At 44.7% G+C, this 14710-nt stretch overlaps 1 protein-coding gene across 5 annotated transcripts in view; it reads right to left on the reverse strand.

Moving 5' to 3' along the window:
• Positions 1 to 14710, reverse strand: part of LOC127007921 (mitochondrial ribonuclease P protein 1 homolog) — a 97115-nt gene that overhangs the window by 44027 nt on the left and 38378 nt on the right. For all 5 annotated transcript variants that reach the window (XR_007760710.1, XR_007760711.1, XM_050879439.1 and 2 more), the window contains one exon: positions 9212 to 9328. Coding sequence is in view for 3 of the 5 variants with exons in the window: in XM_050879439.1 (XP_050735396.1) it covers positions 9212 to 9328 (117 nt within the window). In the remaining 2 variants the exon portion in view is untranslated. The remainder of the gene's footprint in view (positions 1 to 9211; positions 9329 to 14710) is intronic.

Consider the following 14710-nt stretch of genomic DNA (forward strand, 5'->3'; position numbering starts at 1 on the left):
TCTATAGGAGTCAGCTATGTATGCCTCTCCTGCGAATGTACATGCACATTCAGGGAGTGTTGAATGTTAACACTTGCGTCGGTGCATACGCGATGATCAGCCATTTTGAGAGAACTGCGGACATCTCTCCTTCAGATTCTGGCAAGGGAGTATTGCCAACTGCAATATTTACAACTATTTGGTCAAAGAATCAGTCAGGTGATAGGTGAAGCTATGCAAAAATGCTGCTATATTGGGCAAGAACATCCACCAGTTACTCGTCCGTAGATTTTCCACGCTGGGCTGATATGATTTTCCACCAAATTTAGTGGAGAACCCACTCAGTTGGCAATCCTGTGTTGTGAGAAATATTGTTGGAACACTTTCATACGCTGGAGAATTGAGTGTGGTTGGAGCTCGTCAGTGAGGGTTCAGCACCACCAGCAAATACGCCTAATGCTCGCTGCAAACGTTTAGCAATGAAAGGGTTAAAGATACTGCCAACAATTTCCTAAGTGTAGGCTATTAAGCACGCTGTGCGGTAGCAGGATGCCAGAGCACGATAATGCACACCTCAAACTTGGCTGCAGTGATTATTGAATAGTAGTAGTAGTAGTAGTGGTAGTAGTGGTAGTAGAAGTAGTAGTAGTGGTGGTGGTAGTAGTAGTAGTAGTAGTAGTAGAAGTACAGTAAACCCTCAATTATCCGGGTGCACCATATCTGACCTCGCCCGTATCCGGGAGTTTGAAAAATATTTGATTTTTTCCCAAAAAATAAAAAAATTGTCATACGCCGCCAAAAGTCGTTCAAATTGCCGGCGCGATGCCTCTAAGGCCTAAGCTCTGTCTGGGCAGCGTACCGCACCCGTAAGGCGCACCCCAGCTTGCACGTAGCAATGATATTGACGTCCTGGTGCGAAGGTTTGCAGGAAAGCTGTGTGCTTTGCAGTACAACTGGTACGTAAACATTCTCGCCTAGCGCTGCAGACCATATCGAAGTGACGAGTCAAGGCAGTGCAGGTTTAAATGGCGGGAGTGTCAAAGGACTGTTTAAATGAAACACACAGTGCGAACCCAAGCTTAAGCCTTGATGACTGCCTGAATCCAGACTGGACTAGGTGAGTAGGGCTCAGTCCCTGTGGAGAAGGCGTGCGGGTCCGCTAGCACTCCTGCGGGAGTGAGGGCGGAATAAGAAATGCAGATAAGTACCGCCCTCAGTCCGGCATGTGAAAGAAGGATTTTACCATGCTTACGGTAAGGCGAGTAAAGGGGCCCGCAGGGGTTCAGGAGTCCCATGGGCCAGCCCGATGCGGAGGTGCGGGCTGGCCATAAATTGTGGTTACTTCTTGTGGCTGGCCTCCACGTGGTCCTGCTGGATGCACTGTGCAGGGGGTACCCGCCCCCCTGGCTCACAAGGGCAACACAGTGTAACTAAACAGCCACAGATCACCATGCAAGTGGATGCACCAGATTGTCACTGACTCCTTGGTTATCCTCCCTACTCACACTCAGGGTGGGGCGGCCTGGCGTACTTGCCCGGCGTCCGTGGGCCTTCGGGCTCATTGCCAGGCTTAACCCTTTCATTGCTAAACGCTTGCAGCAGGCGTTAGGTGTATTTGCTGGTGGTGCTTAACGCCCGCTGCGACCTCCTCCTGCACTCAAATCTCCCGCGTATGAAAGTGTTCCAACACTAATTCTCACTACACAGGATTGCCAATTGAGTGTGTTCTTCACTAAATTTGGTGGAAAATCATATCAGCCCAGCGCGGCAAATCTATGGACGAGTAACTGGTGGATGTTCTAGCTTCACCTATCAACTACTGATTCTTTGACCAAATAGTTGTAAATATTGCAGTTGGCAATACTCCCTTGCCAGAATCTGAAGAAAAAATGTCCACAGTTCCCTCAATATGGCTGATCATCACGCACGCCCTGACGTAAGTGTTAACATTCAACACTCCCTGAACATGCATGTATGTTCACAAGAGAGGCATTCATAACTGACTCCTATAGATCTGGACCTCCTCTTTCCAATGGTGTTTTTGGTTTTTAGCTGTGATGAATAGTTTTTGAGATACAGAGGTTAAAAGAGACCCCCAATTGGGCTGCCCGACTGCGCCTGAGGGGATAGTCGTGTCCACACTGCACGGAAGGAAAGGGTTAAGAGGGTAGCGCCTGTATAGAAGCCTGCTTTGAGCACTTGATGCCCGTTGTCGGCCCGGACCACTTCGGGTATCACCACGAGGTTGCTAACTCAGCTACACAGCGATAAAGCCGCGGACGTGCACCTAAAGCAGCATCCACACTAAGCGTGGCCAGGCTGGTGATTCCGTGTGTGGCTCCCCACAACTCCCATACATGGTAAAGTGGGCGGGGCTACGCCGAGCGGGAGCGAGAGTCTAGCGAGGGGCATTTGGTGGTGAGCACCCCGCGCGAGACACCCAATTGTCTAGTGTACCAGATTGCACCAGTAAAAAGTATCACATGAGAACAAAACATACCAGATTGAGTAAATATAACATTATATACTGGTCTACATACCTATAAAAATGTAAATCCATCTCCTCTTGGGTTGCTGAAGGTGTTGAACACTAACGAAGTACATGGCAGGACATAAATGTAACGCCTTATGACACTATTCATTTTATTTCCACAATGTATAGAACAAAAATACCATCTCTGTTTAGTACCAGATCTAGTGAAAGTCATACCTTGTACAACCAAAAATACCAAACCTGGTATGTTCGTACCAATAACGGCAACACTGGCTGCGGGCTGCTCACCAGCCGTGCCACACCTCTCACTTATAGTGTGGACGATCACTCCCCTTGCACCCTCGTCAGTTTTTTTCATCTTGTTTGCTTGTGTTCTAGTTTTTGCTTTGACACACCTGACACATCATCACACAACCACCACGCTACAACACAAGCCAAACCATTTTTTTTTTTTTTTACAACAAAGGAGGCAGCTCAAGGGCACACAAAAAAAGAAAACAATAATAAAAAAAAAGCCCACTACTCGCTGCTCCTAAAAAAGAAACAAAAGAGGTGGCCGAAAGCAAGGTCAAATATGAAAGGAGAGATGTCCTGATACCCTCCTCTTGAAAGAGTTCAAGTCGTAGGCAGGAGGAAATACAGATGAAGGAAGATTGTTCCAGAGTTCACCAGCGTGAGGGATGAAAGAGTGAAGATGCTGGTTAACTCTTGCATAAGGATTTGGACAGTAGGGGGGAGGCATGCAGTTAGCAAGTTCAGAAGAGCAGTCAGCGTGGAAATATCGATAGAAGATAGAGAGGCAACATTGCGGTGGAATTTAAGAGGTAGAAGACTATCAGTATGAGGAGGAGAGCTGATGAGACGAAGAGCCTTAGCCTCCACTCTGTCCAGAAGAGCTGTGTGAGTGGAGCCCCCCCACACATGAGATGCATACTCCATACGAGGGCAGACAAGGCCCCTGTAAATGGACAGCAACTGTGCAGGGGAGAAGAACTGGCGGAGACGGTACAGAACGCCCAGCCTCGAGGAAGCTGATTTAGTAAGAGATGAGATATGAAGTTTCCAGTTGAGATTTTGAGTTAAGGATAGACCGAGGATGTTTAGTGTTGAGGAAGGTGATAGCTGGGTGTTGTCAAAGAATAGGGGATAGTTGTTTGGAAGATTGTGTCGAGTGGATAGGTGGAGAAACTGTGTTTTTGAGGCGTTGAAGGACACCAGGTTCCTCTTGCCCCAATCGGAAATAATAGTAAGGTCTGAGGCTAAGTGTTCTGCAGCCTCCAGCCTTGAGTCGTTAAGTTCCTGAAGGGTGGGTCTTCTATTAAAAGAAGTTGAGTAATGCAGAGTGGAATCATCGGCATAGGAATGGATAGGACAGTTCGTTTTGGAAAGAAGATCATCAATGAACAACAGAAAAAGAGTGGGAGATAGGACAGAACCCTGTGGGACACCACTGTTAATAGATTTAGGGGAAGAACAGTGACCGTCTACCACAGCAGAAATAGAACGGTCAGAAAGGAAACTGGCGATAAAGGTACAGAGAGAAGGATAGAAACCGTAGGAGGGTAGTTTGGAAAGCAAAGATTTGTGCCAGACCCTATCAAAAGCTTTTGATATGTCTAGTGCAATAGCAAAGGTTTCACTGAAACGGCTAAGAGAGGATGACCAAGAGTCAGTTAAGAAGGCAAGGAGATCACCAGTAGAACGCCCCTTGCGGAACCCATACTGGCGATCAGATAGAAGGTCAGAAGTGGAAAGGTGCTTTTGAATCTTCTGGTTAAGGATTGATTCAAAAGCTTTAGATAGACAAGAAAGTAAAGCAATAGGACGGTAGTTTGAGGGATTGGAGCGGTCACCCTTCTTAGGCACAGGCTGTATGAAGGCATACTTCCAGCAAGAAGGAAAGGTAGATGTTGACAGGCAGAGGCGAAAGAGTTTGACCAGGCAGGGTGACAGCACGGAGGCACAGTTTTTAAGGACAATAGGAGGCACTCCATCAGGTCCATGAGCCTTCTGAGGATACTCCACATTACACCCAGCCATATCACACGGTCACACCACAAATCACACTTAAATTAAGGCCATCTTACATAGTGGCTATATATCCCCGCTGTAGCAAATCGTTTCGCACACCACCACTTCGTATGCATGATAAACTAGTGTTTTCTATTTCATGAACCTTTTCCATTAAGAATAAGTCAGGGCTCAATCTTATAGTTGCCAATGCCACACAGTTTGCGATAATAGTGTTACTGAAATCGACACAGCATTCCGAAATTACTACATCAGTAAAGACAGTAGCCACAAAGGGACCAACCTGCCAAAAAGCAGCAACACCAATCTCCAGTTCACCGTTCACGACTGTCAAGTGGTGCGTGCCCGACCACACCTCACGCTTCTCTCCCTGTCCAGTACGTGTACAGTACAAGTCAGTGGGCGGCCAGGCCCCTAACCCTAATGACCCGTGGGGAGCGCGTACCCCCTGATAGACCCTTGACATACCCCCTGGGGTACAAATACCCCAGGTCAAAAAAAACTGGTCTAAGTGATAACACACACACACACACACACACACACACACACAGGAAACAGCACTACTTTTCTTCTCTCTGACTCTTAATTATAATTTATACTAAATACAGTAAAACCCCGATTATCCGAAAGCGGATTATCCGAAAAACCGGATTATCCGAAATTGATCTGGATAATGCAATTAAATTTTTTTTTTCTATACTAAAAAGTTATAAAACATCAAAAATAAATAAAAGTAACTACATATGTACTATATTAACACATTTAAAATTGATAAGAACAGTTAAAATGAATATGCTTTCTAATATGTATTGCCGAAATAGCTTGTAACGAATAGATCAATGTATTAGACAAAAAACATTAAACAAACTCTCAACAACACCACGTCCGCACCTTCGCCCCAGCAAGGACGTGCGGCGAAACGAACAAACTACTGCACGACTACTCACACCGTACTATAAAGACAACGAAACAAACACGACTCCACTCTCCACTCCATGCCACATTCCCCTTCCAACATACGAGTTGCGCGATAATATGAGTCATCATACTGTGTCTCCACCTGCACGATGCATCAAGGTCACACTTGCAAGCTTGCACAACCATTCACAATCGCACTCTGCAACATTCACAATTCAGATCTGCAACGCTCACAAGTATCAACATACACTGGTCCAGACAAGGAGACACACAGACAAACATACAATAAAACATTTACATCACATGTTTTAAGCGTACTACTTTGTTTAGCGTAGCGTGTGTTTGTTTGGTTTCATTGTTTACATCGTCAGTCGGCGGCAGTCGCGTCACACACTTCACACTGGGCAGTCGCATCGCGTTCTACCTGTGCTTCGACCTCACTTCTTTCTACATCACCATGCCGAAAGAAACCGGGAAAAGGAAGAAAGTCGTCCTTACCATACAGCAGAACACAATGCCGACGATCAAACTGGCGGCGATCAAAATGGCGGCCATAAATCCGGATTATCCGAAAAATCGGCTTATCCGAAAGAGGCTTCCCCCCTTCCATTTTGGATAATCGGGGTTTTACTGTATATATTAGGGTAATTACTAACCGCAGCAGGGTGCCCCGCTAAGCACAACAATTAAACAGTGTGATCCTCTCACTCAGGACAAGGAGAGACTGAGGAACTGAGGAGTGCTGAGTGACTGGTAGTCAAGCCTCACCCGTTCATTTCCTGTACAGTACAAGTTAACAACCTGTATCAACAGGACCTAAACAAGTGTCTAACCTTCAGATAACACTTCACACCTTTTGTTTTACTCTTGAATACTTTTTAATTGCTTATTTAAATTGATTTAACATATAAATACAAGGAATAAAAAAAATAAAAAAATAAATAAATAAAAAAAGCCCCCCAAAACAAACAAAAAAAAAAAAAAAAGGTTGAGTTTAAAAAAAAAAAAAAAAAAAAACAGGTTTTTTCCAAGCCTGGTTATAAGTGGCGGAGATTTAAAAATACGTACACGTAATAACAGCTATGAACCTAATAAACGTAGATATAGTTTTTTTATTGTGTATATTGTCTGCACATTGTCTGTATAGCCGCACAGCACACTCGGCGATGTACTGCGAGGCACTGAGGCTGCCAGGCTGGCAGAGGCCCTGCGCGGGGCCGTACTGTTACGGGTATGAGTAAAATATTACAAGTGCGCCAATCTAACACCGGCAGACAGAACTTTTTTTTTTGTAGTTTTCAGTGTTATGAAATGAAGTGATAAGTGAATGTCACAAATCATTGAATGATTGACTTTTCAACGCCTGCTGTACACACCCGCCGCTGCAGCTGCAAACTATCTCACAGAGAGGTTCAACTTAATTACTGTTTCTATATTTCACTCACCGCTCACAAAGATCACAGGTGGACAAACCAGAGCAAAACCAGACAAATTAGTGTTTTTCTGCTGTGTATTCCCCAGTGCTGGACACCAGAGCAATTTTTCTCTGTGAGGAGCTAGTTCTTGCAACACCGGCCCACAGACTGGACCACCCGCAGTGTTCGTGGATTCAGATATACATATTATAATCAACTGTGAGTGCTTTAACCCTTTGGCTGCGGTACTCGACTATAGTCGCAGGGAGTGATTGCGCCAGGTTGCGAAAGTCGACTATAGTCACCATCGGTATAAAAATGTTTACCATTTAGATTATTGATCTGTTTTCATCTAAAAGTACACACAGAAAGCCACAGGTCGATAGCTACAACTGTCTGCCGACGGCATAGGGAACAGTAAACAAACAATGCTACAGCTGATCGGCGCCCACGTGTGTGGTGAAGTTCTTCTATCACAACTTCCTTGTATTTCTGCTCATAACAGAGGTAAGTTTTATCAATTATATTATTGCATTTGTGTCATAAACAATGCCTGATTGTTATATAAGCATATATGATGTAAACAGACGAAGATGTATTAGTGTGACCTTGAATAAAGACGTAAGGTTTTTAACTGGGCATTTAACTTTATGAAAAGGGCCATTTTACTAAAACAATATGTGCGCACACACAGATACTTATGTATAATGCATGTATACATGTCTCATTCTCTTTCTTTCACTCTCCTTCTCTCTCATTTTACAAAGCCTAGGCTAGACAAGTCTTTTATATTGCAAGTCTCTTTTATATTATTTATGGCCTAGGCTAGACTAGGCTGATTATAATTGTTGTCTTTTTCTTGTATGCATGTTCCTTGGGCTAGACTAGGATGGTGATAACTATTGTCTCTTGCATATATGTACGATGTCCTTTTTTATTACACATATACATATATTTGTTTTCAAGATTACCATGGAGTAAGCAAGGAAGATGACTAAATTTCTCAAGACAGATGAAGAAATTCAAAGAACACTTGAAGAACTAAGAGCATCAGACAGTGAAAATGAAGATGAAATGTCTGAGGAAAAAACTGATGACTAGCTGGATGAGGCTGAGGATGACTTCAATGATAATAGTGTGGAGTTAGAAGAGGAGGATACTGTTGCTCCCTCCACCAAGATTCCCTCAAGTAAGGAGCATGTAAGCATGATTTGGCATGAAGTGTTACTTCAGAGAGCCCCACTGAATTACAGAACATGATATATTTCACAGATAATCATGGAAGGGGAGGTACTGAAAATCTCTCACCCTATCAATGTTTATAAAACTGTTTCCTGAAGAGATTTTTGAGCTATATTTTTCTATATTTGGTACATTGTTGCAATTTATATTTCTGATGAATTGAATTTTATAGGATATAATTTCAGAATATTTTTTTCATGTAATAAATGCTGTGGTAAGAAATTTGTTTGATTTTCCGTCTTTCCTCCAAGGAAATTTACATAAATGGTGCCAACTTTATATCAATAAAAAAAGGTTTTGCACTGAGTAAAGTGTCACAATATGGCAGCAACACCAATTTACAAGCCTTTTCTTTAGTCTAAGTCCCCAAACAATGAAGTGAATGAAGTATTTTACATTTTAGCATGATATATTTTATCATTTTTTTGCCAGTTTTGTAACAATTTTGGACTTTTTTCAAAACTTTACACATTTTCTAAGAAAAATAAATGTCATTTATGAAAAAGTTAAGGTCTTTTCTCGATGTAAAAATCATATAAAGCCAATTGGTTCATTTTCTTTTTTTGAGGGTATATGACGCAACCTTGAAAAAACCCAAAAATGCCCTACCGCAGCCAAAGGGTTAATCATGTTCTACCTTCATTTTATGTTACGTTCAGACAATTTATGCAAAAAACGGGAAATTTAAAATCGGCCGACGGCAGCATGTATCTGAGCTATGCATTTGACTGAAGCTGTACGGGTTAATGAACTCAATCCTTGGTAAACAATGATTGCATTTTACTTAAAAAAAAATATTTTGAGTAATATTCCTTGCCAAAGATGTGGAGAAAGTGTTTAGTGTGCTGAGGGGGCAAAGAGTGGGGTTGTATGGGGAGAGTCAAGCGGGAGGAGGAGGAGGAGGAGGAGGAGGAGGCCCCTCAGGCCCATGTACTCAGAAGAGCTTTGGAGATGGAGGTAGGAGGGAGGAGACCAGCTGGGGGACCAAAGAAAACCTGGAAATGGGATGTGGAGGAAGATGAACATCAAGGAGGAGAGAGTCTATGACCATCAGGAGTGGGAGAGACTTAGAGCCGGTCGAACCCCATAAGGGAATAGAAGGATGTTCAGCGAAGAAGAAAGTCTCCATTACCTTGTAGAGAGTAGGAACGTAGCGCAGGAGGCGAGCCATTGTATCCTGGGTCTGCGGTGCATTATGCAGCTCAAGGCTGTAGGGGTCCTGATGTTTTCTGTTGGCACTCATCATCATCTGAAAACAAGTAACTCTGACAGTGAGGCTCATCTTAGATATATAGAGGAACATTTTTTATTACTTACTGTTTGCCTAAAACATGCAAAAGGAGGAAGGTGAGAGAAAACTAATGGCTATCTGCAGACATATTATCAAGTAAATAGATTCTAAAAATGAATAAATAAAGTGGAGTGAATATTTAACCCTAGAGCACTAACCTTAGAAAAAGTCACACCACTACTAACCATGGGTACATCATACCCGATTTTGAAAAAAAAATAAATAAAATTAAATGTAAAGTTTTAATGGAATAAAGTTACATGAAGGGACTTCAAACTTTGTATCTTGACTTAACATTAAGAAGAACTGAAAAATGTATTGTTTTGGTATGAAAATCAGGTACTGAAAAATGTTACTAAAAATAGGAAAAATGTTCAAAAATTTCAAAAAAAAAATTTCATAAAAAAAATTATCATCCGATGGCTTCCAAACTTCTTGTATGGCCTCCCAGGTCCTGTGATCCACTGCACAGGTGATCACTAAAAAAGTACGTAAACAATATCCTAGGGACATGTACAACACCCTGTATCACCAACCATGGGTATGCCGCACCCGAATGTAGGCCTACAACAAAGGTGAGCAGAGAGAGCGAGACAACGTGACCTTCCCCTACACTGTCAAGCGGGCACATGAAGCTACTGAGGTGGGTACCCTCAGAGCACCGGAACCATACACAATGGCAATGACGTCATTCGCTTCGGGTACCTCATACCCATGGTTAGCGTTCAAGGGTTAAGTTTCATGTTACGTGTGATTACCATTTCAGACAATTGTACCAAGTCCAAAATGTTCTAATATTCAAGTTTACTGCCCTTAATCACGAGTTCAGCGATGGCTGTGCTGGCCGACATCACCCACATTTGTGACACCAGACTACTTTTCGATTCTTGCCCACCACAGGCTTGAGGGCCAGTGAGACAGAGAAGAGCACCGAGGCCATGTGCACCTACAGCCTTTGTCCCCCTATACCTATATAAAGGAAGCAGGAGAATAGTGAAATGAGTGAAAATATCCATGGTAACTAGATGGAGGAGTAGAGAAGAGTAACAAAGGAGAAAATGACAAAATAAGCAGCTGAAGACATCACAAGTAGAGAGCAAGGAGGCAGTGACTAGTGGTGGTTTTCAACTCTTGCCAAGAGGCGGAAGGTAACTCATGTCCTATCCAAGTCATCAATCAACCCTTCAGGCAGAGGAGCACTGGGGGCAGCATGGAATGAGAGGAACACACCCATGCAGCCAATACAGTACCCTCTTGAGTTTCACACTTGCTTCCTTCCGAAGGTATAGAACTAAACTCGAGGATCGCGAAACTCGAGGTATTGAAAACACTGAAAAAGCGCTGATCTCTTCCGACCCATGGAGTTTTTTTATTTTTTTTACGTGTGGGCTATGGCACCAGTAAACTATCCATCTGGGGCTGATGGTCGGCCCCGAGCCCATCATGGCGCAGGCAACTGTTTATAGTGGCGCCATTATAACTGGCTCATGCTGCCCCCCAGGGCTCACTTTTCTTCCTCCTTTACTCCCTTGTTATTTCAAAATACGTACCTTGGAAAAAGGAAAAAAACAGGAAGAGAGAACGGGTCGTTTTAAAGCCACAGATGAAGCCTTACGATTGGCCGAGCTCTGAAAACACACTTGTGATTCGCTGGGAGTCCGATGACGTCATCGCCAGCGCTCACCCGGTCAGCGGCCTCGCTGCCTTGGGGCAGTGGTCAGTGGCCTTGCTGCCTTGGGGCAGTGTCACACTGGCCGTTTTCCTCTAACCGTTGTGGCTACTGGCAGTGCCCGTACGCCCATCCGGGTGTAAGTTGTCAGTTGTCCATAACCTGGTGTCACACTGGGCCTTTTTCTTCCCACCTCGTTGGCGGCAGCTTGGGCAACCGGCAACTCCAACTTTTGTGCTGCCATTACCCAAGTTATGGACTTGTTGCTGCAGTTAAATGGCAGGAAGAAACAGTTGTGGGTGTGGCGTGTCTGTGGTTCCTCCATGCCAGTTCTCATTGTCACCACTGTGGCCAACCCACCCATCTAGACTCCGACCACACAAACACATGGATCGAGTAACAACAATGACACACACACACACACACCAGACTCATCATGAACCATGGCAGATGTTTCTCACAAACAAAAATGTCTTTGCCATTTTCTAGAGTGTGTGAGAATTTATTTGGTGAGTGGTTCATACAAACCAAACATGCCCAATGGCAAGAAGAGAGCAGTGTTAAAGACGACTGCTCTGTTCTTGCCAAGAGCCAGGTTTGGTTCATGTGAGCCACTCACCAAGTACGTTCTAACACACTCAAGAAATGGTGAAGTCGTTTCTGTTTGTCAGAAACATCTGCAATATTTCTTATTGAGTCTGGTGTGTGTGTGTGTGTTTGTTGTTATTGGATCCATGTGTTTGTGTGGTTGAGTCAAGATGGGTGGGTTGGCCACAGTGGTGACAATGAGAACTGGCATGGAGGAACCACAGACACGCCACACCCACAACAGCTTCTTCCTGCCATTTAACTGCAGCAACAAGTCCATAACTTGGGTAATGGCAGCACAAGCCGCGACAGCCCTTACTTTAGCAGACGACAAAATGTTGATCAATACAGGGCAGGGCAAGTGCTTTGTTTACGTTGTGGATGTGGATACAGGCAACTGACCTTGGCTGTGTGTGACGCACACCAGGAAAAGTTTGAGTTGCCGGTTGCCCAAGCTGCCGCCAACGCGGTGGGAAGAAAAAAGCCCAGTATGACACCAACTTACGGATAACCGTGAACTCGCTCCCGGTCGGGGCTATGGGTGTTGCCCGTAGCCCCAACGATTGGATGAAAATGGCCATTGTAATACCGCCTTAAGGCAGTGAACCCGCTGATAGGGTGAGCGTCGGCGATGACGTCATCGAACTCCCAGCGAATCACAAGCGTGTTTTCAGAACTGTCAGCCAATTGTAAGGCAGCCGCCTTCAACTGCAGCTTCAAAACGGCCCATTCTCTCTCTCTCTCTCTCTCTCTTGCCATAGCCACAATGTTTGGAGGAAAACGTCCAGTGTGATACTACCTTTAAAGGTAGCGTGCGTGACGCCGATGGTAAGTAGACGTGACCCGTACGTGTCAAAGCAGCACGAAACTCGGGGTGATAATGCGCAAAAGTCGGGATGGTAAGAATTTAGGACTAACCGCGAAACTCGGATAGCGCGAAACTCGAGAGGGTACTGTATAAATACAATTGGTCACTTATGGGCTGAGTCGACTCCCAGGCCCACTGAGACAGCCATTCAGTGCTGTGGGCTGTGAGTAAATGAGAAGAAATAAATATCCAGGGCAGGAAATTCTAGTGATTGGTTAGACATCCTTATCACAAGGTAAATTCATAAAGACTTATTCGGGGTTGTGATCCACGTGGTGTCATCTGCTAAAGTAAGGGCGGTCGCTCACAGTCACCCATGGGACAGTTGGACAAACCTATACAGTCGTCCCTCAAATAGTACAGGGGTAGGGACCCAGGACCCCCGTACTATTCGAAAATCCGTATAAAATTAGTGCCCCCCCCCTAGAAACACTCCTGGGCACTCCTATGGAGTCTGGCTCCAGCCTGGCTCAGTTGCTAGTTACGCATTTTCTGCTGCAGTCACAGTGCAGTGTTACCACGCTGGGAGAATCGAGGGGGGTGAAGCCCCCCCTTATTAGAGGTCAGGTTATTTAAAGTTCGGTTGGAGTAGTTTAAATATGCGTCCCTTAACTATGTATATAATATGGAGGTGTAATGCCGTATTTTGGAGGCGCGGAGTCATTCTCCACAATTACCATTTCGTATCTTATTTCAAGTATGATTTAGGCAGCAACAGAGACTATGGTAGAGAGTAAGAGAGAGTGTGAGTGTATGACAAGGTCCACTCGCTGACAATGTGGAAGGCAGCGCTGCCAGGATGGCTCCGTTGCCCAGCGTGGTAACACTACGGCAGAAAATGCATAACTGGCAACTTTGGTAAGCGAGTAGAAGCTGAGCCAGGCGGGACTCGGATTCAAGTGGCATGCTCTTCCTACCACAACTTAACTCATACAAAAATGTAACTTCTCCTAAGTCTGAATTCTTCTGCAAGGTGAACAGCTTTCTCAAACGCTTTGGGGTGCTTACAGCAAGTGGTTTGTCTCTTGGGTCCCATGTTCATGTTATGTGGTAATGGAGAAACGTAGCTGAGGCTGTGCACACACACAGACTTAAAGAAAGTGCATATGTTTCAATCTGGCAAAACAGTGTTCCTGATGTGCACGTGTAGTGCGGCGACGGCCTGATGAACGAGCCTCCCATAACCCAAATAGCCAGTGGGGTATCTCTTTGGCCGACTCGGTAAGGAGTGGCTCTCCCGTCACGCTGGTCGTGGGTTCAATCCCAGGCAGCCGGCGAATACCCTAATCTTGATTAATTTCTCGTGTTATTTCGATACACACAGAGGTCGTGTTGAGAAATAGGAAGGATTTGGAAGAAAGAAGCCCGTCGGGGCATTACACAAACACATGGACTGAGGAGATGCGCATGGGAGGCAGTCTGGTAGAACCATGGACGTAAAATTGGTGGAGTCGACACGGCCCGATAATCCCATTCATTGAGGTGAAGCCGCCGAACTGTCATTTTTAGGGCCAGAAGATGAGGGATACACGGGCGAGAGCAGCCTGGCCAAGCCCATTAAGGGGGAGCCTGACCTGACGACACCTGACACCAGGCAGGTTTCCACAGCCTTGCGGCCCTAAAAATGACAGTTTGGTGGATTCACTTCATTGGGCTGATGTCGACTCCACCAATTCTACCTCCATGGGTAGAACTGTGTTGCCACTCACGCCATGGCTACTTGGTGCGACAAGCGGGAAATTTTAAAATCCTAAAAAAATTTCTATGACAATCCGTATAAAACCGAAACCGTACTATTTGAGGGACGACTGTATTTTTCTGGTAGTTTTGTGTGTTATGAAATAATCTGGTAACTCTTTCTGTTAAAAATCATGAAATCACTAATATGTATCATGATTGACTTGTCAATGCCTATTGAACGTAAACTGCTGCCGCCGCCACAAAATAGCTCCCAGAGAGGTTCAACTTGTTTACTGTTTCCATATTTCCCTCACCGCTCACAAAGACCACAAGCGGACAAAAAAGAACAAATCCAGGCATATTAACACTTTTAATGCTGTGTATTCCCACAGCGCGCATGCGTGGTGGACAGCAGAATGACTAATTTCATCGGGGAGATATTTCTCACAACACCGGCCAGTGTAGTGGACCTTCTTCTTTTGACCTGTAATGCTTTGTATCGCTTCTCAGGTCCTCCTTCTCCACACTTTTATAC

Source organism: Eriocheir sinensis, chromosome 4 (genome assembly GCF_024679095.1).
Source record: "Eriocheir sinensis breed Jianghai 21 chromosome 4, ASM2467909v1, whole genome shotgun sequence".
Classification (NCBI taxonomy): domain Eukaryota; kingdom Metazoa; phylum Arthropoda; class Malacostraca; order Decapoda; family Varunidae; genus Eriocheir; species Eriocheir sinensis.